The sequence below is a fragment of the Phocoena sinus genome, chromosome 7 (assembly GCF_008692025.1).
Source record: "Phocoena sinus isolate mPhoSin1 chromosome 7, mPhoSin1.pri, whole genome shotgun sequence".
Classification (NCBI taxonomy): Eukaryota; Metazoa; Chordata; class Mammalia; order Artiodactyla; family Phocoenidae; genus Phocoena; species Phocoena sinus.
In genome coordinates this window covers 62318211-62342242 of record NC_045769.1, presented here as the reverse complement: position 1 = coordinate 62342242, position 24032 = coordinate 62318211, and the positions used below count along the sequence as shown (strand labels likewise).

General features: G+C 36.2%; 1 protein-coding gene and 1 non-coding gene across 2 annotated transcripts in view; one reads left to right on the top strand and one right to left on the bottom strand.

Annotated features, from left to right (window-relative positions):
- Positions 1-2197: 2197 nt before the first annotated feature.
- TLK1 (tousled like kinase 1) overlaps positions 2198-24032 on the bottom strand; it is a 151302-nt gene continuing 129467 nt past the window's right edge. Inside the window, exons 13-21 of the mRNA XM_032637341.1 lie at positions 21266-21363; positions 18946-19027; positions 15045-15136; positions 14870-14959; positions 14541-14710; positions 14092-14227; positions 10681-10792; positions 9140-9247; positions 2198-3968 (exon numbers count right to left, since the gene is read on the bottom strand). Of these exons, the coding sequence (XP_032493232.1) occupies positions 3792-3968; positions 9140-9247; positions 10681-10792; positions 14092-14227; positions 14541-14710; positions 14870-14959; positions 15045-15136; positions 18946-19027; positions 21266-21363 (1065 nt within the window). The 3' untranslated portion in view covers positions 2198-3791. The remainder of the gene's footprint in view (positions 3969-9139; positions 9248-10680; positions 10793-14091; positions 14228-14540; positions 14711-14869; positions 14960-15044; positions 15137-18945; positions 19028-21265; positions 21364-24032) is intronic.
- Positions 19932-20003, top strand: TRNAE-UUC. Its single transcript has one exon. It is a non-coding gene; the product is annotated as a tRNA-Glu (tRNA).

Here is a 24032-nt window from a genome sequence, read left to right as displayed (position 1 = left end):
GGAGCCTGTGCTCCGCAATGGGAGAGGCCACAGCAGTGAGAGGCCCGTGTACCGCCAAAAAAAAAAAAAATAATAATAATAGCAGCTTTATATATGTGGTATTACAATGTGCTGGGTTTTATATATGTGAGCTCATTTACTCCTTGCAACCACTCTGTATGGTCGCACTGTTATCTTCATTTTCAGATGAGGAACCTGAAACACAGGTAGGAAATGGCAGTCAACATTTAAGCCCAAAGAATCTGGTTCTAAGATATGAATTCTTAACCAGTATTATTATTACTGCCTTTTTAAAAACAGTCATAGGTATGTAGGTAACCTACATCTCTAGTATTTTAAATGAGTGAGGATTTCCAAGTGAAAACTATGCATTTTGATCCTAATGAAAGATGACTCTTCTAAGTTCTCCTCTGGCTCTATGCAATCGTTTTGAAGTTAGTTTATATACATTTACTCAAATCTTTCCCATTCAAAAATCCAAGAATTCCCAGGGAGAAAAATCCTCAAAAAAAGAAAAAAAAGGAGGGAAATGAAAGCAGAGGAAGGTAAATGGAGATGTGTATGTTGTAATTCAGATCACCAGATAAGTTATAGAAATTCTAAAACCGTTACAGAATTCCTGAAATCCAAGAACTAGAATTCTAACAATTTTATTTAAAAACTAGGTGCTAAAACACTTTTTGAAACAGATTAAGCTTGGGAGGAAAATGATCAGATAACATGTCAAAATTTAAAGTGGGATTAGAGTAAGACGTGCCAATGTGATTTTAAAGGACTAAGAGTAAGGCTGTCTTTTTCACACAAATCAAACGGTAATGTAAATTCTAAGAGTAAACCCACAATCTAATAGGACTGGACCGTCTGCACTACCACTGCAAAACACAGCTAATAACGTCTGATGGTAATCAGCATTATTGCATTTAATAACAATCAACAGCAAAACACAATATACTCTTTAAATTTGTTTCACTGAAATTCTACCATTTTGGTTTCATGTAATGAGGTATTTGTAGAAGTATCTGTTCACATTTTATGTACTATTTAAATTGAAAATTATTTTTAAGGAGCAGGGGATGGCAGCAAGTAAAAAATAGACTTGAAACTTTATTTCTGAAAAACCATCAGGTATCTACCCAACTCCAGACTTAATAAATTAGGGTGGTTTCTACACTTACTTCCTCTCAACATGCATGCACTAAAGCTAATTCATACCAAACAAAGATTTCAAATTCTATGCAAAAAACTGTACATTTACCTTGCAGTGCTTAAAGGGAGAAGACCTTGGCTACTGTCTTAGGCATATAGGAAATACTTTAATTCTGAGGACAGAATTCAGGAGACCAAAAAATAATGTAAGCTTCAAGATGTTAGAGCCAAAGATTGCCAGAGTGACTGAAACTACTTAGTGACAAATCCCAGTTTCCCAGGTGAAGGTAACAGTACTCACTCTGGCTCAATTAGAGCTATCTTGTACCTGCTGAGATATGGGCATACTACCCAAAATCTGTATCATTTCTTTGGAAAAACTTGGGAAGGAATAGATGGTCTCTAAACTCATTTACTGCCTATACATCTTGGACTCTAAACAGATGATTACCTAAACCCAGGGAAGCACTTTTATTCTATGGCTTGTTTTCCTCCTTTTCCGCATTTTGACAGTAGCAGTCACTTTCATTCATTTGAAAATAGTGTGGTCAAGACCAGTGATCTAGGTCTGTACCACTTCTTCAATCTCATGTTAGATGTACACATCCACTTAAATATCTCACCAAAATTTTAAACAAACTGATGATTTTCTTTTAATTCAGGACTTCAAATAACTGTTACTATATGAACATAGTATTTTAGGATTCAGAAAGATGAAAACTCACTCAAACAAAATTGAAAAATTGGCCGACAGCACCTAAAGCACTCAATTGATGCTACATTCCATTACCACATCAATATTTTTTTTAATAGGATTTCTATCTTCATCTACAGAGGAACAGGTATAGCCCTTAAACCATTCCCGATATGGCTAAGTGTTACTTACCCAGGATTAGCTTTGATAATGGTTATTAGGTATACTTTAACAGCTTGAAACGCTTCATACTTATCCTGAAGTATACTTCAAGAATTTATTCAGTTAATTCTTAAGGAGCCAAGTCAGTCAATGTCCTAAATCTTGAAAGCTCCCTTCAAATGTAACTTCATAGTCTTTAAATTTTAACTGTCATTGTTTATTACTGTTTTGGCTACATTCTCTACAATTTCAGCAGCATCTTAAAGAGACAATGTGTCTATGTACAATGAAAGAACAAAGAGCCATGGTTTAACTGTACAATATTAAGGGGAATCTGTGGTAAGCATAGCCTCCTTTTTCGGCAATATGGGCAATTCACATGTAAGTATCAGCATTATGAATGTGATGATAAGGAAGTTTCTTAGAGGAGTGACATACAGCATCCTGAAAAATAATGGTTTCTACCATACAAGGCAGTTAGAAAATGTTCACATTTTAACAAATCTGTACAAACCACAAGAAACTCGTTTAAGGGACCATCCTCCCACCTTGCTGATAAGAACTTTCTAGAAATGTAGGATTACCATGAACAATTTATAAATCCTAGTATATATGTGCTCCACAGCCCTAGAAACCAAGAAACCGATTTCGAGAGCTCTTTATGTCCAACACGGATCATTTTTACATGCCTTGATTGTTAATAAATGCCTGCTTTTAATAATCTCTCTATAATGTACAGTCAACTTGCACCTTTAAGGAGGTCATTTGATTTTTTTAGCAAAGAAGCAACATCATTTAGCAGCAATTAAAGCGCCTTCAAGAAGACTTAAAAAAAATACAATATCCAATTAGAAAAGGCATTTTTTAAACATTTGTACAAGAATAAGCTGCTGAAACTCGGTAATTGAAATACGACATCTGTACACAATTTACAATAGAGCTAGAAGGGAATTTATCATTATCCTGCATAGAACTGGTCTGCATTTGGTTACGTATTGTCACTTGTTTGAATGAACAAGGCCTGGTAACAAAAGAAAAATACCTGTTAACAATTCTAACATGTTGAGAACACTGGAGATATTATAATTTAGGGACTTCAGCTGATTTCAAAACAAGCAGCTCACTTTGTCAAAGGTGTAATGTATCTAGGAATAGTTCTCCCTTTAACATGACCAGTGAAAAAAGCGGACATGTGATTTCGAGGTACAACTTGGTAAAAGCCAGAATAGGCAAATGACAAAAGTCTAATAACTTTGTCCAAAGAGTCTAACTCTCACATTCTATTACTATAAAACACAACTGTCACTGTCATTCAGTTCTTACTTTGGTTGCAGCAGATAAACTGCTGAATGCTGAAGAATGTATCCAGGCACTAGATAGTTCCTGTGTTAGAAATATGTCTCATATTTTTTCCATGTGTTTTTAAATAATGAAAAACCACCCTTCATATTAGAACTCTCTAGTAACAACCAAATGTATTTAAGTATTATAAACGTTATTTACAGTGTTCCCCCCAAAAAACATTGTTCTTTTATCTTAACATGGTATTCCTGTTTCTGTGCAACAGGCAGTCACCCTTCACTGCTCAAGATTACAGTCAGAAGTGTACATTTATTCACTGCCCATGATCCACTCTCATACAAACGATGCTATGAAGAACTTCAGTTCACAAACAGTCCTCAACCATATCCTGTGTAAAAAAGAAAACAACAAAAACACTCAAAAGCTCTCAAACTCAAGTATGCATCTGGAAGCAATTCAAAGACATCATGCCAATTTTGGAGGAAAGTCAGTAAGTAATTATGCTTGAAGAAGGGGGTGTAGGGGATGCTGTCAGTCCAACCATGTGTAAGTTTCCTGAAGAATTGGATCTTCTCATGTGTGGGAGAAGATAGGGGTCATTTGCCAGTTGGTGCACATCAAACCTATCTTCTTTTCGGTATGCCAAACAGCGTCTTATAAAGGCCTTAAAAAAAAAAAAGTCAGCAATTAAAATCTTTTCCTCTTCTAAATATCAATCAACTAAATATTACAGATGATGGACACATTTAAGACAATAAATAGATTTTACTTCACTGGGGATTCAAATTTTTTAAGAAATTGTAGCAATAGGGCTTCCCTGGTGGTGCAGTGGTTAAGAATCTGCCTGCCAATGCAGGGGACACGGGTTCGAGCCCTGGTCCGGGAAGATCCCACATTGCGCGGAGCAACTAAGCCCATGAGCCACAACTACTGAGCCTGTACTCTAGAGCCTGAGAGCCACAACTACTGAGCCTGCGCTCTAGAGCCTGTGCTCCACAATGAAGAGTAGCCCCCATTTGCCACCACTAGAGAAAGCCCACGTGCAGCAACAAAGACCCAACGCAGCCAAAAATAAATAAGTAAAATAAATTTAAAAACAATTGTAGCAGTAAAATTATCACTCCAAATTCAACTATCAACTCACAGCCTCCTAGTAGTTCACTTTACAATCTAAATACTATTACTACCATTTAAACTTATTGCTGGAAAGCTGCATTTTTTCCCCTTAATTTTTATTGAGATTAAAATATACATAACATAAAAATTAGCATTTTAACCCTTGAGTGTACAATTCAGTGACATTAAGTACTTTCACATTGCTATACAACATCACCACTATACATCTGCAGAACTTTTTCACATCTAAAACTGAAATTCTGCACCCATTGAACAGTATCTCCCCATTGCTCCTTCCTCCAGCCCTTGGTAACCACTTGTGTTCCTTTATGATCTAACTATTCTAGGTACCTTATATGAGTGGAATCATACAATATTTATTTGTCCTTTTGTGTCTTTCACTTAGCATGATGTTTGAGTCATCCATGTTGTAGCATGCATCAGAATTTCATTCCCTTTTTTTTTTTTTTTTTTTTTTGGAGTATGTGGGCCTCTCACAGTTGTGGCCTCTCCCGTTGCGGAGCACAGGCTCCGGATGGGCAGGCTCAGCGGCCATGGCTCACGGGCCTCATTCCTTTTTAAGGCTGAATAATATTCCACTGCATGTACATACTACATTTTGTTTACCCATTTATCTCTTGGTTGACATTTGGATTGTTTCTACCTTTTAACTACTGTGAATAATGCTGCTATGAATGTTGGTATATAAATATCTGAGTCCTTGCTTCCACTTTTTTTGGTATCTACCTAGAAGTAGAAATGCTGGATCATATGGTAATTAAAAAAAAAAACTGACATATTAGTTTCAGATATACAACATAATGATTCAACATTTGTATTGTGAAAAGATCACCACAATTGTCTAGTTAACATCTGTCACCATACGTGGTTACAAAATTGTTTTTCTTGTGATGAGAACTTTTAAGATCTACTCTTAGCAACTTTCAAATATGCAATATAGTATAATTAACTATAATCCCCAGGCTGTACACTACATCCCCATGACTTATATAACTGGAAGTTTGTACCTTTTGGCCCCCTTCACCCATTTCGCCCACCCCTCACCCACCCACCTCTCTTCTCTGTATCTGTGAGCTTGGTTTTTTTTGTTTGTTGTTTTTTAAGATTCTACATATAATGGCATATGTAGAATCTTATATATGACATATAATGACAAGACATGACATATAATGGCAAGATTTCCTTTTGTTTAATGTCTGAACAGTATTCCATTTTATATATGTATATATATACACACACCACATTTTCTTTATCCATTCATCCCACGATGGACACCTAAGGTTGCTTCCATGTCTTGGGTTTTGTAAATAATGCTGCAATGATCATGGGGATGCACATATCATTTTGAGTTAATGTTTTTGTTTTCTTCAAATACGCAAAAGTGAACTGCTGGATCATATGGTAGTTCTATTTTTAATTTTCCAACGAACCTCCACATTGTCTTCCATATTGGCTGCACCAATTCACAATCCCACCAACAGTGCACACAGGTTCCCTTGTCTCCACATCCTTGCCAACATTCATTTCTTGTCTTTTTGATAACAGCTATTCTACAGGTATGAGGTGATATCTCACTGTGGTTTTGATTTGGATTTCCCTGATTATGAGTGATGTTGAGCATCTTTTCATGCACCTGTTGGCCATATGTAGGTCCTCCTTGGGAAAAAACCTATACAGATCCTCCGTTTGTAATCGGACTGTTTGATTTCTTTATATATTTTGGATATTAATCCCTTATCAGGTATGATTTCCAAATATTTTTCCCATTTGGTAAGTTGTCTTTTCATTTTGTTCATGGTTTCCTTTGCTGTGCAGATTTTTCATTTGATGCAGTCCCACTTGTTTACTTTTACTTCGTTGCCTTTGCTTTTGTTGTCAAATACAAAAATTCCTCACCAAGACCTATGTCAAGGAGCTTACCACCTATGTTTTCTTTTAGGAGTTTTATGATCTGAAGTTCAAGACTGTCATCCATTTTTTTTTTTTCTTTCCCGCGGTACGCGGGCCTCTCACTGTTGCGGAGCACAGGCTCCGGACGCGCAGGCTCAGCCGCTCCGCGGTATGTGGGATCTTCCCAGACCGGGGCACGAACCCGTGTCCCCAGCATCGGCAGGCAGACTCTCAACCACTGTGCCACCAGGGAAGCCCTGTCATCCATTTTGAGTTACTTTTTGTGTATGGCATAAGATAGTGGTCCAGTTTCATCCTTGTTTATGTGGCTGTCTAGTTTTCCCAACACCATTTATTGAAGAGACCACCCTTTCCCCATTGTATATTCTTGGCTTCTTTGTCATAAATTGACCATACATGTGTGGGTTTATTCAAGACTCTCAATTATGTTCCATTGATCTGTGTATTTTTATGCCAATACCATATGGTGGGTTTTTTTTTTTAATAAAGAATCAATTTTATTTATTTATTTATTTTTGCTTGTGTTGGGTCTTTGTTGCTGCATGCGGGCTTTCTCTAGTTGTGGCGAGCAGGGGCTACTCTTCATTGTGGTGTGCGGTCTTCTCATTGTGGTGGCTTCTCTTGTTGTGGAGCACAGGCTCTAGGCATGCAGGCTTCAGTAGTTATGGCTCGTGGGCTCTAGAGCACAGGCTCAGTAGTTGTGGCACACAGGCTTAGTTGTTCCACAGCATACCGTACTGTTTGTTTTGAATACTATAGCTTTGAAATGTAGTTTGAAATCATGGAGCATGAGGCCTTCAGCTTTGTTCTCAAGATGGCTTTGACTATTTGGGTCTTTCGTGTTTCCATATGAATTTTAGGACTGTTTGCTCTATTTCTGTGAAAAATACTGTTGGAATTTTGATAGGGATTGCACTGAATCTGTAGATTGCTTTTAGTAGTATGGACATTTTAACATTAATTCTTCCAATCCATGAACATGGAATATCTTTCCATTTACTTGTGCCTTCTTCAATTTCTTTCATCAATGTCTTACAGTTTTATTCTTTCTGATGCGGCTGTAAATGGGATTGTTTTGTTTTCTCTTTGGCTGCACCCCAACCAGGGATTGAACCTGGGCCCCAGCAGTGAAAGCGCCAAGTCCTAACCACTGGACTACCAGGGAAGTCCCTGGGATTGTGTTCTTAATTTCTCTTTCTGCTTTTTTATTATTAGTATATAGAAATACATAAAAATTTGTTGCATTGATTTCATAGCCCACAACTTTACTGAATTTGTTGATTAGTTCTAACTTTTTTGGTGGTGTCTTAAGGGTTTTTATATATAAAATGATGTTATCTGCAAATAGTGACAGTTTTTACTTCTTCCTTTCTGATTTGTATGCCTTTTACTTCTTTTTCTTGCCTAACTGTTCTGGCTAGGACTTCCAACACAGGCTCACCTTGTTCTACTGTACTTTGCAAATACTGCGTGTTTTTTTTTTTTTTTTTTACAAATTGAACGTTTGTGGCAACCCCACATTGAGCAAATCTATCAGCACCGTTTTTCCAACAGCTCACTTTGCTCACTTTGTGTCTCTGTGTCACATCTGGTAATTCTAGCAATATTTCAAACTTTCCATTATATTTGTTATGTCACTATTATATTTGTTATGGTGATCAGTGATTTCTGCTACTATTGTAACTGTTTGGGGGAGGTCATGAACTGCATCCATGTAAGACTGCAAACTTAATTGCTGAAATGACAACAAAGGATTTAGAATATTACATAAAGCTAGTTCATAAAGCAGTGGCAGGGTTTAAGAGGACTGACTCCAATTTTGAAAGCTTTTTACCCACAGTAGAACTTCTTTCAAACAGCACTGCATGCTACAGAGAAATGGTTCATGAAAGGAAGAGACCAAGAAATTGCCTCAGCAGCCACCACCCTGCTCAGTCAGCAACCGTCAACAGCAAGGCAAGGCCCTCCACAAGCAAAAAGACTACTGGCTGAAGGCTCAGAGGATGGTTAACAGTTTTTAGCAAGCAAGTATTTTTAATTAAGGTATGTACATTATTTTTTTAAGACATAATGCTACTGCAGACTTAACAGACTACATTATAATGTAAACATAACTTTTATATGCACCGGGAAACCAAAAACTATGTGTGACTTCTTTATTGCAATATTCGCCTTATCTGCAGTGGTACAGAGCCGAACCCACAGTATCTCTGAGGTATGCCTGTAACTGTGTTGAATGTGGAATACTGCATTTCTCCCTACAAAATTCTGGAGTCTTCTTTTTCTGGAATTTCTCTTCTGTAAAACACTCCTTTCACCCTCATTCCACTTTACTGTCAATTTAGTTTGGCCAAAGGGTATGATGCCATTTTTGCCCTAGTGTTTTCTTCCTATTGAGCATAGAGTGTACAGCACAAAGTGAATATATCTGTGTAACTGGCAAACAGATCAAGAAAAAGAACTTTATCAGAACTCCTAAGACTCTTCATGCCCACTTTCAGGCACTGGCTCTGCCCCCAATCTATTGGGGTAACAGCTATCCTGACTTTTAAACACCATAATTGAGTTCTGCTTGTTTTAAACTTTATGTAAATGTAATCGTAGATTATGTTCTCCTTTGCCTGGCTTCTTAAAAGAATCACAGACCATATTTGGGTCCTTAAAAACTATCACAACCAAAGGCCTAAAGCAACTCTTTTCCAGAGCAAATCACCAGCCCCTACTGGACAGCTTTTCCTGTGGCTGCAATCTTTACTTCACAAAGCTTATTTTCATAAACTTTAGTACCTTTGCTTCACTGCTTACAACCGGTTTTACAGGGAACTGGACATCTGTGGCTTTTAATATTGTATTTTCTTGAAGAATGTCTTGTTGAGATTGATTGTGACCAAATGGCTTAAAAAAAAAAAATACAATGTTGAGAAATTTATCTCACAAAATATTTAAACAGATATTATCAGAGAATCCCCAAGATACAAATGATTTGTGTTCTAAAAAAATCTTACTCTCAGTTACTTGCAAGCTGGGATGCATTCTCATAGAAACAAGGTTATAACTGATAGCAGGCTGAGGAAGAGCATCTGATCAATCCTTAGCATAGCCAAAACATTGTGAATAAGCAACAGAAAATACTACCATTGCCATATAAGTAATTAAGATAAAAATAAAAACAAAACTATTTTAAATTTTATTCTGAATGTTTAAAATTTAAGTTTAATTAGAGAAGAGATGGAGAAGTAGTGGAAACATCCGTGAAAAAAGTCCAAAGAGTGAAATACCTTGAGTATGACACACTAACTTAAATGAATCAGCTCTGGGTTTGGTCCTAACATGCAGTGAGTTCCCAGACAAGTCCCTGAATCTCTCTTTTCACACTGATGGAGGGACTGAATGGGATAAGGATATCTATGGTAGCTTACAGTTCTGACTTCAATGTAAAGAGAGGTTTGGGAAAAATTAGTACTAAGTTTGATGGAGTTTCCCTGAGGAAGCACAGGAGGAAACATGCTCAGGCCAAACTGTGTGTGTGTGGGGTGGGAATGGGGTAGAGGAGGTGAGGAAGTGGAGAGAATGGAGGATCATGAACAGTTTTGACTCCTTTATTCCTAGCAATAGAAAAACGTTAGCACTGTTAACAGATTAGTTACTTCTTCTTCTTAAAAGAAAAAAAGGCAAAGAGCAGGCCAAAGAAGCTGTTGTGACATTAAAATAATTCTGATCCACGGAAATTTTAGGAAGTGATAATATATTTAAGATCATTTAAAAAATCAAATGGAGTAACTATGGTTCAGGCATCCAAAATGGAGCTGGGTGGCCATTGTGGATGTGGTTTCAGACCCATTCCTGCATCAGAGAAAACCTGAACTTTCTGAACTGTATCAAACTAAAGGAAACCACTAGATGCTTTCAAAACCGTATCTATCTGCTAGCAATCGCCAGCTGCAACCTTGTACTTTCAAAGTCCCCCCCCCCCCCGCAACTATGTCATCATTTCAAACCCCAATCTTTGCTTAACAAGCACCCTTACTTCTCGCCAGCTCCAGTCCTAATTCTTGACAATTTGTGTAAGCTTGCAGTTTTTTGCCTATAAGCACCCTCCTCCGCTTTTGTAGTCCAGCGGAACACAATTCAAGTGCTTTCATGTATTTCTGCTTCCCAGTCTGCTCCTAACCCCAAATAAACGGTTGTTTTGGTTTTTTTTTGTTGTTGCCTCAACCAGGTCTGCATTCTTGGAATTCTTGACTAAATTGACTTCAAGTTAATGAAACTTTAAAAGGGGAAAATTCAACTTATCTCCATATAGCTGAATCTGTTATACTTCAACTTACTTTTCTACCATAAAGACACTGAAAGAAGATGACTCCGACTGACCACACATCAACCTTGTTGGAAATCTTCGGTGGTTCCTTTCCAACTACAAAACACTCAGGAGGTAAATACCTAGGTTTTGGGGGGAGAAAAAAAGGAAAGGATATTAACAATTTATAATTTAAAACCTTCTAAATGTAAAATCCTACACTCATTTTATCCATACAAAAACCTTAGGTGATTTTCACTGATTAAAGTCCTAACGTTTAAGGCATTTGTATCCCTGTATCATTTGACTTTAGAGCCAAAACAAACAACTTTGTGGTTAAAGTGTGTAATATACAGTTGACCCTTTTCCAACACGGGTTCACTTATATGAGGATTTTTTTCAATAGTAAATACTGCAGCACTACACAATCCCTGACTGGTTGAATTTCGGGCATGTGGAGGAACCACGTATATGAAGGGCAACTGCAAGCTATACTCAGATTTTTGACTGTGCAGAGGACCGGTGCCCCTGCACTGTTCAAGGGTCAACTTATATACATTTCTGTAGTGTATGAGCTACAGAAATGATAAATTATCATTAGAAATTACAATGTTCTAAGTATCTACTAATAGAAGAAATCCTCTCCTATCCCCCCTTCACCAATCTTCAAACTGTAGGAAGTTCTCTTCCTAAAATACACATCTGATCAGCCAGTTCTTTTGTTTAAAGAACCTCAACCTCACTCACTGCCCAGGCAAGACCTCGTATCTCTTGCTTGTAACACGAGACCTGTCCTAATCTAGCAGCAACTTAAAATTTCCAAAATCTCTTCTCCTGACCCCCAGCCCCTCAAACTGGTTAGGCAAAGCCGATTCACTTGGTTCCCTACACTGTGCTTCCCCTCAATGCTTCTGAATATGACAACCTCTTATGCCTTCCTTAACTACTCCAGTTCACACAGTGACCACCCTTTCTTCTTCAAGACCCGCCCAACTTTCACAAGCCTTCTCTGCTTCCCTCCAGGCAGATGTTACCTCCATTACAGCGTTAATTCATTGTACAGTTTCAAACAGTAGCAGCATCAGAAATATATGGAGCATTCAAAAACACTATTTTTATTTATAAATTTATAATTTTAGATAAAGAAAAGGTAAAAATAGATTGTAAAATTTATTTAAAAGGTAAAAATACATATAAGTAAAAATAAATTTTTACTTTTAACCTTAGGTTATAAGTATTGATAAAAAGCTCCATCAGGATGCAAGCATCTCACACTTCAAAAATTTAGATAAACTACAAATTCCTGAAAAGGAATAATACAGCTAAATGGGAAGCTACTCTTTTTAGTTTTATACTCACTATGCTAAAATCGTTTAAATTTCAGCAGAACATTCACAGATGACCAATAACTTATTTGTGACGTAAATCCTTTCCTACCCTCCAAATCAAGTAAAAAGCCAGATTTTTTTTATGAATAAAAGCGTATATTTTCTGTAGGTTTATGTGTGTGTAACTGAAACAAGAATGACTCTTAAACACTGTGCTATACCGTCTCTCAAGGTAAAAGGGTATATAATCAAGGAGAGGAAGTGTAGGAATAGATACCAAAGCTACTCGGGGAAAACGACAGCAGGATTTAGTGGATGCTTGCATTTCAGACCCAAGAGGAAGGGAGAAACAAAACTCGTTTTCTTCTAAGCGATACTGACAAATAATTTAAGCTTCTGGGGATGATGTGTAAAAGCACTACATACCTATATTCTAAAAGTTTGTATATGAATTAAAAACTAACCATTTTGGGGAAAGCTGTTTCTACAAGAAGTATATAATTCCAGGTTCCTAACATGGAAATGCCATGACTGTATCTTCTTCCTGCACAGCACCCTAAAACATAAGCTTCCCTGTCTCATGCCCATCTGTCAGGGGGAAATTTCCTTGCCCTGCCCTGCACTTAGGGAAGCCAGAGTGAGAGGGAAACAGTATGGTGGGAGTCTCTGCAGAGGAAGGATGATCTATTACTTAGAACATGGTTTTCAAGCTGTCTGCCACAGAATACAGGGTTCTACCAAGAAGCCTTATTTTTGTTGGTTTTATTAGGAGTCTAAGATTTTCTGGTGAAAAAAGGAGCCTTGTTGCTAAAAGAAAGAAGCCTAAAGACTACTGACTGAGGGTACTGACTTTTAAGGAGTTACTAGTTTGAATGACAGACTTTTAAAGAATATATATTGAAAGAAAATTATGATACATTATCTTATATTCCTAAAAAATGCCACAAGCATCATTTGAAACTCTAAACTGGCTTTAAATGAATACATGGAGGGCTTCCCTGGTGGCGCAGTGGTTGAGAGTCCGCCTGCCGATGCAGGGGACGCGGGTTCGTGCCCCGGTCCGGGAAGATCCCACATGCCGCGGAGCGGCTGGGCCCGTGAGCCATGGCCGCTGAGCCTGCGCGTCCGGAGCCTGTGCTCCGCAACGGGAGAGGCCACGACAGTGAGAGGCCCGCGTACCGCAAAAAAAAAAAAAAAAAAAAAATGAATACATGGAACATGACTAATCCTTACTCTGAAAAGTAAGGTCCATACCAACCTGTGGCATTTTCTAGAATTGGTTATTATTGCCCAGGCTATGTGAAGATTGTTCTGAAGACTCCAAAGTCACATTTATGTTTGTAGTCACCATCCTGCTCAGTGAAGCTGAGTAGTTATCTCCCTTCCATTTAAGATTTCTTCACTCTTTTTGCTAAACTAATTTATTCTGAAAACTAAATTAGTTTTGAAATTTTATAGTCTATGTGCTCCACTTTGGCAAATTTGATACTAAGTTTGAAAATTCACACTGAAGTAATTTTTGTCAACACGTAGGTCACTCCGAAGGGAATGACATTCATTTAGACTCGTATCAGTGAATCTATGGTTCTATCTAGATTTATATCTGTATGTATGAAGTTATTAAAAAGATTTTTGAGCGTTAAGGCCAAAGACCAAGATTGTACCAAATTTCTCTTTCATTCATTATCGACAAAACATCCATCTTAAACAAAAACTGTAACCACAAAACCTCTACAGAGAGGGCTTAATGCTTATTAGTTATTGCTTTTAATAGCTAAGATATTATATTAAGTATCATTACTCATGATAAACATCACTCCAACATTACAGAACAAGATTCACAAATTCTCCATGTTAGGAGTTTCTGGCTGGTAGGGAACTAGCTGGTAGTCACCTGCTGATGCCAAGTTTTTCTTCTTCCGGTTTGCTGATAGTTACAGTGAAGACCAGGTGAGAGAGAAACAGGACTGATGATAGTAGTCTCTCAGCTCAGAGACTTCATATCAGTACTCTCATCACACCACAGTAATCTCAAAGGTATGCGAAAATAAACTCTCATTAAAAAGACTGGGCACTAATCTAGGTAATTTTGGTGTTTTTAATAATACACTTACCAGTAAGTGCCTGCCCCTTGGGAAGTTAGATCCATTCCATCTACACCATAGCTGTCATCATCCATAATCTTGGACAGACCAAAATCAGTAATTTTAATTTCTCCGCATGCTGTTCCATCTACCAGAAGGATGTTTCCTAAGAACAAAGTATAAAGTTCTTTTAATGAAACATAAATGAAAAACATTATCTTTACTACTAAGGCTGGACTTTTGGGAAATAATACACTTAACATGCATATGTAAAATTTTTAATCAATTAAGATATACATTTAAAATATAGTTTTAAAATGCAGTGATATAAATTTTAAAAACCCTTCAGCTACTACCACTAGTATTCCATTGACTTTTAAAAACTAAACCAAAAAGCATATTTTCGGATAACTTAGCAAGCATGACTTTTAAAAATTACACTCTTTAAAGCTTATTTAGACAAAAATTTTATTAATTACCTGGTTTAAGATCATAATGTATAATAGGGGGTTTGATTTCATTGAGATATCTTAGTGCATTTACAATCTGCATTACAATAGACCTAGCTTCTTTCTCTGACATTAATTTATGTTGCTTCAGATAGAAATCCAAGTCATTGCCTTCACAGTATTCTAACACTGTACAAAACCTACAATGGAGAAGAGAAAAAAATCAGACATAAAATATTATCCAATAATTCAGAATCACAATGGACAAATGAAGAGTATTTATATTATCACTATGGAATAGGGGAAGCAAAAGCCAACATGTCTTTTCTTAAAAAATAAATCCTTTTATATTCACTTACGTATCTGTATCCAAGGAGAAATAATCATAGAGTTTAACTATTCTGGGGTGATCCAGTTCTTTGTGTATTCTATACTCTCTGCAGGCATGTCTACGAGAAAGAGAATATATTAATTCTCCATGACAATTAAATATATTTTCAAAATTGATAAAAATCATAAAGAATTAATATTTACTTGTGGTAGTTTTCCTTCTTCTCATCCCTCCAGCTTTTATTAAGCTGATGGATCTTCACAGCAGCATATCTTTGTTCATAAAGGTCAAAAGCCTAGGATTCAAGGAATAGAAGAGTTTGGACCAAAGACCAACTGAATAGTGAAGAGATTTTTTTTTTTTTTGAGTGATAATTTTTGCAATAATATGGAATGAGAATACACATTACGATTTTTGGTAGTCATCTCTGCTAAGGTTATATATAGTTCAGTGGCACATTTATTATCAGAAACAAGATACAAATTCCATGGTGCTAAATCAGAGAAAACCTTAATGTGAATTTTCACGTTCAAGTTTTATAAGTGCCAATATATTGAATCAAGATAAAACAATAAAGCTCTCTGGGTTTTGTTTTTTTTTTTTTGGCTGCGTTGGGTCTTTGTTGCTGTGCATGGCCTTTCTCTAGTTGCGGCAAGTGGGGTCTACGCTTTGTTGCGGTGCGCGGGCTTCTCTTGTTGCAGAGCACGGGCTCTAGATGCGAGGACTTCAGTAGTTGTAGCACACGGGCTCAGAAGTTGTGGCACACGGGCTTCAGTAGTTGTGGTGCATGGGCTTAGTTGCTCCGCGGCACGTGGTATCTTCCCGGACCAGGGATCTAACACGTGTCCCTTGCACTGGCAGGTGTATTCTTAACCACTGCACCACCAGGGAAGTCCCAAGCTATCTGTTTTTAACATAGACGTTCTTCTCTATACTGGTAGTAGCAGTAAGTGGCCAGGAAAACAGGCGGCTGTAATACATTTTTGGTGGGTTCCTGTATCCTTTCCTAGCAACTCCACCTTTTTTCCCCCCCCTTATTTGAAAATTAACAAGTTCCTAACAATTTCCCAACTGTTCTAAAAAAAATTCTGAACTTTTATTATGAAACTGTTTAAACATAACCATAACCATTAACCATATGTAATTATCATACCTAACTCTATCAGTAATATTTCCTTAATCTGGGCTCAAAAAAGGTTTTATACTTGTTTGTTCAAATGACCAGACTATTTCTTAAATAAAGAATGATCAATATTTTAAGGCTTCAGGTGACTTATAAATGTTTTTTAAAAACAGTATCATTAAAGAGGAATTTAATAATTTAGGTTCAACTGTGACTTTTACACAAAAGCGCTCCCTTAAAACACTAAAAGCTTACATATTTATTAGGAAGAAGGTTCCTAGTTCCCACTGCCTCTATCAATTTAACCTTAAAATAAGCAGTAGGGGTAAACTGCTTGTCACGAAATTATAAAAGCATGAGATCAGAAATAATACATGATGCAGAAATTAAGAATATTTACTTTGGAGTCAGATGAACTTATTAGCTGCATGACTTTGTGCTTAATACCCTCTCTAATAGCCTCAGTCTCATGAAGTTTGGGTTGTTGACTAAATGGGGTGAAACATATAAAGTGTTCAGAATAATATATGATTCATAATAAATATCCAATAAACATTAGCTCATTATACTATTAAAAGTTAAGTTTTAAGAAATATAAAAGAAGTTCATGTGAGAGAAAGCAAAAAAGCTTTTATAAAACTCAAAGGCAATCATAGTAAAAAAAATAGGAGAAAATAAAATTCTAAGTACTAATAAAGTTATCATCCATGTATAATGATTATAATAACTGTATATGACACATCTTTCTCCCAAGATTAGGAGAGTAAAGTATACCTTCCCATAAAGCTAAGATGGTAATCACTGATCAACTGATTCAATGCTTTCCACCTTGGTATAGAGAAGAGTCAATTTTTTGACTTACAGTCAGCTACTTTGTTTACCAAGCGACCTGGCAACAATGAAAGGACTTGAAGGGGTCGGAGGGGCTGTCATTAGTATTTAAATCAGTAATGAGGGTTCAAGTCATTAGGGACCCACAATCTGCATTTTCTAATTTCTACAGAAGCCTTTTCTTCCAAAAGAAAAGTCCCTTTTATACCCTATCTATGGGGCTAAAAACAATGGAAATACTATTGGGCAGTGGCAGAAGACTGTCATGAAAGCTATCAGTAGGCTCAGAAGCCAGGCAACCTCTAGGCGGAGCTAGTGCTAGCTAACTATACTTTTGGTGATTTTTAGATCCACAATGAGCAACATTATGACCTTCTTTTCTACCTTGTGGCCTAAGACTACTCAACCATTAAGTGCCTGAGGATGAACTACCATTAGAATCAGAGAAACAGGAATTGGAAGAGAGCTCACAGATCACTCTTTTTTTTTTTTTTTTTTTTTTTCACAGATCACTCTTGATGGGTGACACTTAATGCTCATCCAAGTTAACAAAACAAAAAATAGTTCACGGTTGAACCAAGATCAGAAATGAAGTTCTCTGAATCCAAATCCCATAATTTGCCCCAGAGTCAGAACTGGATACAGGTTGTCTCGTTGAACAGAGAGGATTTCTAATAACAATCTAATGAGCTTACATTTTCTCAGCAACAAAGTTCTTTGTGATTTTCCTGTGATAGTTCGTTTAATCACTATAATGATCCTATGATGTAGGTACTATAAGCATTACCAGGTGAAGACAGGCAGAGGATGGTAAGCAATAAGCCCAAGTTTATACAGCAGTCAGAATTAGCCAGGATTCAAACCCAGCCTGTCTGGCTTCAGAACCCAAGGTCTTAATCGCTGACTATACCAATACGTAATGAAGCACCAAGTGTTACAAGGAGCTAATCAAAGGCAGACTAACAGGGAAGCCTTCTATAGGAATTGAAGTTTAAGGTGAAGCTATGACCTTCATATAACTTTATGCTAAGAGCAAATGGGAAGCCACTGGGGCTTATAAGCAGGGGAGTGAGATGATCAGACTGCATTTTATAACAAGGCCACTCTAGCTGCAGCATACACAAATGAACTGGAGAAACTCAATGCCCAGAAAAAAGGTGATCAGCTAGGCAATGCAACAAGAGACAATGAGGCCCTGCGCTAAGAGAGAGGGAGAAGGGTCATTGCTGGATTTAGGAGAGCTTAATGACATTAATAATGACAGATACCAGGGACTGGTTATGTTGGGGGAAGGGAGTTAAGGGCAAGGTGAATTGAAGGATGGCTTTTATGTTTTTCACTTGAGGGACTGGGCAGATAAATGGCAGTGCTGTGTATTAAAGTAGGGAGCAGTGTTAAAAGGGGGGGGCGCGCGTTGGGAGAAGAGAGAACTTCTATTTCAGATGTGAGTTTGCAGTGCTTATGAAGCATCCACATGAGGTGAACAGATTAAGTCATATAGACCAGCAGGTACAGGGCTCGGAAGGAAAGTGGGGGGTAGATAGCTATGTATCTATACATCTGTATCTGAAATCAAATAGGTGATAACTTAGTGAATGGGAGGGGGATATATTTGAAAGGAGAACAAGAATGATGAGACCTTAGGAACTTCAATATTTAAAGGTTGGGCAGAAAGATAACATAAAGTGGAAAAAAAGTAAGGTATAAAGCATTAAACATATGAGTAAATATTTCTACATTTATAAATACACATTTGAGAAACACTGGCCTTAAAACAGGTAGAAATTAGGGTAAATTCAGGACATGTAAGACTTGTGACACATGTTTAAATTAAGGGATACAACCTTTCCATAAATGTACTATATTAAATGGCTACCTGCCTATCTTGATTCTAATGGTTGTTATTACTTGTATCAGACTGGCTAGTGATAACCAGGTACCAAATATCAGAGGGACTGCAAAGGCACAAGGATAGTTTTTAGACTCTTGAGATAAGACAGTGTAAGCCACCACAGACTCTTTTTTGTAATGAGAGGACATAAAAACAGTCAAAAAATCATAAAATCAATAAAAAGACATGTACTTCTTAACCACATATTCCTATATCTTTGTCGTATTAGTATGAAGAACAGGAAAAAAATGTACATTACCTTATACACTTCACTAAAGCCACCTCTACCAAGCAGATGGAGTAATAAATATCTTTCATTTAACGTTGGGTGATCTTTGAACCTTAAGGGTGGGGAAAAAAACACTCAGGCACATGAAAACACCCACGAAAAGGTTTCGTCCACAACAAAGTTAGCTCTTATTCTACTCCCAGCTACTTCTTTTTCAGCTACTCTTCTGCTAATTTTGAATTCCATTCCATACTACTTTTCCTTCTCTAACTGCATGACTATCACCCATCTTAACGCTCTGGTGTTCACAAAGCTTAACATTTATAGCCGAATATTCAGGTTCAATGACCAATTATAGCACTGTGATAAAGACCTACCGACTACTGTATTACTAAGAGCTTTATGAAATCCCGTATCTGTTCAGCAGGAATTACTTCCCTTGGAAAAATATACTTTTATTTTGGGAGTTACAGTTAATCAAGTTTTATAATATTGACCTATGATTAAAAATAATTATATTTATAAACTGGCTTTCATCCATGGTGAAATTTTACAGCCTTTGCCTTTTATAAATAAAAATTTAATTCCCAATCAAAAAAGAAATCCTTTAAAAAAAACCACCACAGACAATACTGCTATTACTATTTAAAGCTTATTGCACCTGCTATACATTAAGCACTCACCTGTATTATCTCATTTGGTTCTTAACCAACCCTTTGAAGTAGGCCCTGCTACTACCTCTATTTTACAGATGAGGGCACTACTGCACAGAAAGGTTAAGTAACTTGTCCAAGGTCAACAGCTAATACATGGCAGGGGTTAGCAGAAAAATGTGGTTCCAAAATGTACACTCTTGATATTTAAGGAAAAAAAAAAATCAATGATAGCTTTATAATTCCAGATGCAAACACATGATATTTTATTCAATAGCAACACAGCTTTGATAATTTAAGCTTTTCCTGAGAACTTATAAATAAAAGAGATTTCTGTTAGTTTTAAAGCAAAATGTAGGGAATTCCCTGGTGGTCCAGTGGTTAGGACTTGGCGCTTTCACTGCCATGACCCAGGTTCAATCCCTGGCCGGGGAACTAAAATGCCGCAAGCCACACAGCCAAAAGAAGAAAAAAAGAAAGAAAAGAAAAATGTAAAGCTGTAACAATTTATTTAATTTCCAACAAGTGGATTAAGTAATATCCACAAACAAGTTTGGACATAATTTTCAGAAGAGCCAATTTTAAATTAGTTTTGTCTTATCTGCGTTATCAGAATTTTCATCTGGTACAATTAAGGATATTACATAACTATTATTTCATTGACATTATACATTGGAATGATTGTGTTCATACAGAGATGATCATAAATAGGCCTTCTTTTAAGCAAGATATTTGTATTTCACGGCAGAAATAGGCCACTTGCGATTCTGACACTTGTATTAGGTCATGAAGATTTAAATTACATAAGTCTTAAAGTGTAAAAAGACATCCTTCCTGTCCTCTACATTGACTAAATCCAATTAATTCCTTGTTTAATTTCTATCTTCTTCATAAAGTTCCCACCAGTCCACATATATTTTCTATTCTTTGAATTCCTTTAGCGTTTAATGTCATTTTGATAATTAGGGATTAAGGACAGAGACTATAACTTAAACTACTTTTCTATTTCTTCTCCAGTTTTTACATAATGCTGGATACACGGCTTACTGAAATCCCTTTGGCTGAAATAATTTTTTCCTCACTACAATAATATTAACTTTGGTATTTAGTTAACAAATATTTATTCTGTGCCTACCATATGCCAGGCACTGATCTAGGTTCTGGGGATATAGCAAGAACAAAACTAAGTCCCTGCTCTCATGCAGCTTACATTCGAGTGAAAGGAAACATAAAATAACTGGAAAAAAAAATTTGTAATTCCAAATAGTGATAAATGCTAAGAACAAATAAAGTAAGGCAAGGATACTGAGATAGGGGATGGAGTGAGGCAAGGACTGCTCTTTTAGACAGGGTGGCTTCTCTAATGACCACGGGGAGTGAAATAAGGAGTAAGCCACTCAGATATTTAGAGGAGGAACATTTCAGGAAGAGGAAATGGTGAGCACAAGAGCCTTGAGGGAACAAGTCAGACATGTTTGAGGGGGCCAGTGTGTCTACGACATATAAGTGAGGGGACGATGAGAGAGATGGGGTGGTGAGGTGGCCAGAGACCAGATCAAACGAGGCCTTCTGAGCCATGGGAAGGACTTGAGGTCTATGGTGAGAAGCCCCCCGACAAGGAAATACTCTGTTTATGATCTCCAAGGGGAGAAAAAACTTTTATTATGTAAAACTGTGAAATACAAATAATGACTTACTGTGAATTATCTTCATTATTTATTCTTTTGAGCTCTCGAATGTGAAGATTTCTGACTCTTTCCAAACGTTCAAGTTCTGCCTGAATTTCTGCCTCTTCCTGAAAATGAAGAGAGGGGACTATAACAAGCTCAATTTATTTGTGATATAAAAAAGATATTTTTACTTATGCACCAATTTTTTACAGTGATGGGAAGAACAGTGTATTATAAAGTTCCACTGAGTTAAAAGACCAAAGTGCTCTTTTCAATGCCTGAAAGATAGAAAGAGATAAGGCAAAAGCCTATTTCAAGAAACCATCCTCCACATGAAAATCTTTATACCTAACGAGATGCTGACTTTTATTCTGTACCACAAGAAATCTATTTTTATAATGTCTAAACTGAAAATGACTGCAAGGTAGTCTGAAACTGACTTATAACACAAAATGAGCTGAAAGTTTTATTTCTGGTACATCCAAATTTTAATTTACGAGGGAATAATTTACTAGTACAAAACAAATGAAATGAAGATATTTCACAACAGTCAAAAGAGGAAGAAAGGTAGGAGACAGAACTACTGATTATTCTGAGACCTTACAACATTTGGAATACACACACACACACACACACACACACACACACACACACACACACACACAGTCTGACCACTCACTTTGGATAAATCCCACTACAATTTTAAAGAGACTCTTAAAACAAAAATTTTACGAATAGCTGTGGCAGATCCTTAGTTATCAGAGCAGACCTAGGCAAATCCTAAAGAAATTTACTTTAACATTCATTTAATCTAAACATTTTGATAAATATTTTTCATGTCTCAAAATATATAATTTTTAGAACATTTAAAAAAATTAGACACCAAAACAAATAAAATCACCCATTACACACATACCTCTTGATTTGTCAATATAAATTTAAGTACTACTTAACAAACAAGAACATACCAAATTTCAGTGAAAAGTTCTATGAATGCCCAATTTTATAATATTTTTGAATAACTATTTATTAAGTAAACAAATCCAGATTGCCTTGGCCTAAATGTGTACCACTACCGTTATAAATCTATACCACATGGAACAGAGGTTATTTAAATATTTGTTTTTCATTAGCACTGTCTCTTAATGATTTATCTTCTGATATATTTTTTTAAATCCTTTATCTCAAAAAATTAATAGTTCTGAAATTTACTTTGAAAATATAGATATTATTTCATTGTAAAGCAGATAATAGAGATATAAAGTCTATTACACCTGTATCTAAGGCTTAAAGTGAAAGGAATATTCTAAGTATCATAAAGAAAAACAAAAAACAAACGTTCACAGATTAAAAAACTAAATCTAAGTATGTTGTTCATATTCCACCTGACCTTAAGATTATTTGTTATTTTAAAATGAAACAACCACTACTTGTTGCAGAGATATTTAATGTAAATTAGGCATTAGATGATACATAGAAACCTTCAAAATAAAATTTAAGTAAAAAAAGAAAGAATAATAAATTTAAGTGAAGATGAACTTTTCTAAAATTCTGGGGAGCATTTTCTAAAATAGATACACTAAATTCTCTGAAATTTCCTCATTTAATGTAGCTTCAGTTACAAATATTTCTAATTTTAATGAAAAAAGGTAAGATAATGTCCCAGGGGATTAAATAACTGAAGATTCATTATAAGGAGAGGAAATAGATTAAAAAGCTTTCAAACAATAAAGTCAAACCACAGTTCAGTTGTCTCCATTTAGTTATATAAAGTAGAGTAAGAAACTGGCCATATAGCTGTGCCCATGAGTATGAAACAATTCAAATTCATTTATGCCACAGAACACAGAAAGTGGTAACTTTCTTTCTTCAGATTACTAATGTTTGCTGCCTTAAAACCTGCCATTAATTTCTTATACATGTAGGAAGCTACTAAACACTTAGTAAGTTGGTATAATTTAAAATAATCTGATAAAACAGTGAAATGCCTATTAGAATACCAGCAAAAATACTTGTTTCAGCTTTCATTTGAAAAATGTGGTATGGGGATACTATTTTAAAAACGAATTTACAGATATTAAATTTTATTAACTCATAAATATATAATTATGAGATTCAACTAGATTGTTGACACATAATTACATTTGTTTTATAATTTCTGGTAATCTTCAGATGTTTATACAATGGCAGTAATCAATATCATAATATACTTACTAAAGAAAATAAAATGTATGTCTGTGCCAGCTAAGCAAGCTTTTTACCCTCTATAAAACATGTCAAGTATGCCCCGTAAGATCTTACAATACAAAAGCACAGGCAGGCTTCATTCAGTTTGAATTGTAAAGTTTACAGGAAGAAACAAAATGTCAGGAGCACTAGTTTAAAAGAAAAGCTGGATCCTAGGTATTTAAGAGGCATGTCAAGGGAAGGAACCATAACAAAGTCATATGCAAATAGACATAAATCCTCCATAGTCCTCAGTGAAATATATTTACATCTTCCATATTGTAATTTAATATTTATTCCACAATATCCTGGACCTTAAAGTGACACAATTCTAGAGGAAAGATAATTCAATAACTCTAAGTAACTTCTCTCAAATCCCACTGAGAAAAAGTATACATGCTATTATGGATTGAAGGTTTGTGTTCCTCCCAAATTTTGTATGTCTAAGCCCTAAACCCCAACGTGATAGTATCTGGAGAAGGGGACTCTGTGAGGTAATTAGAGCTAGCTTAGGTCCCGAGAGTGGAGCCCTCAGAATGGGATTAGTGGCTTTTTGAGGAGGAAGAGA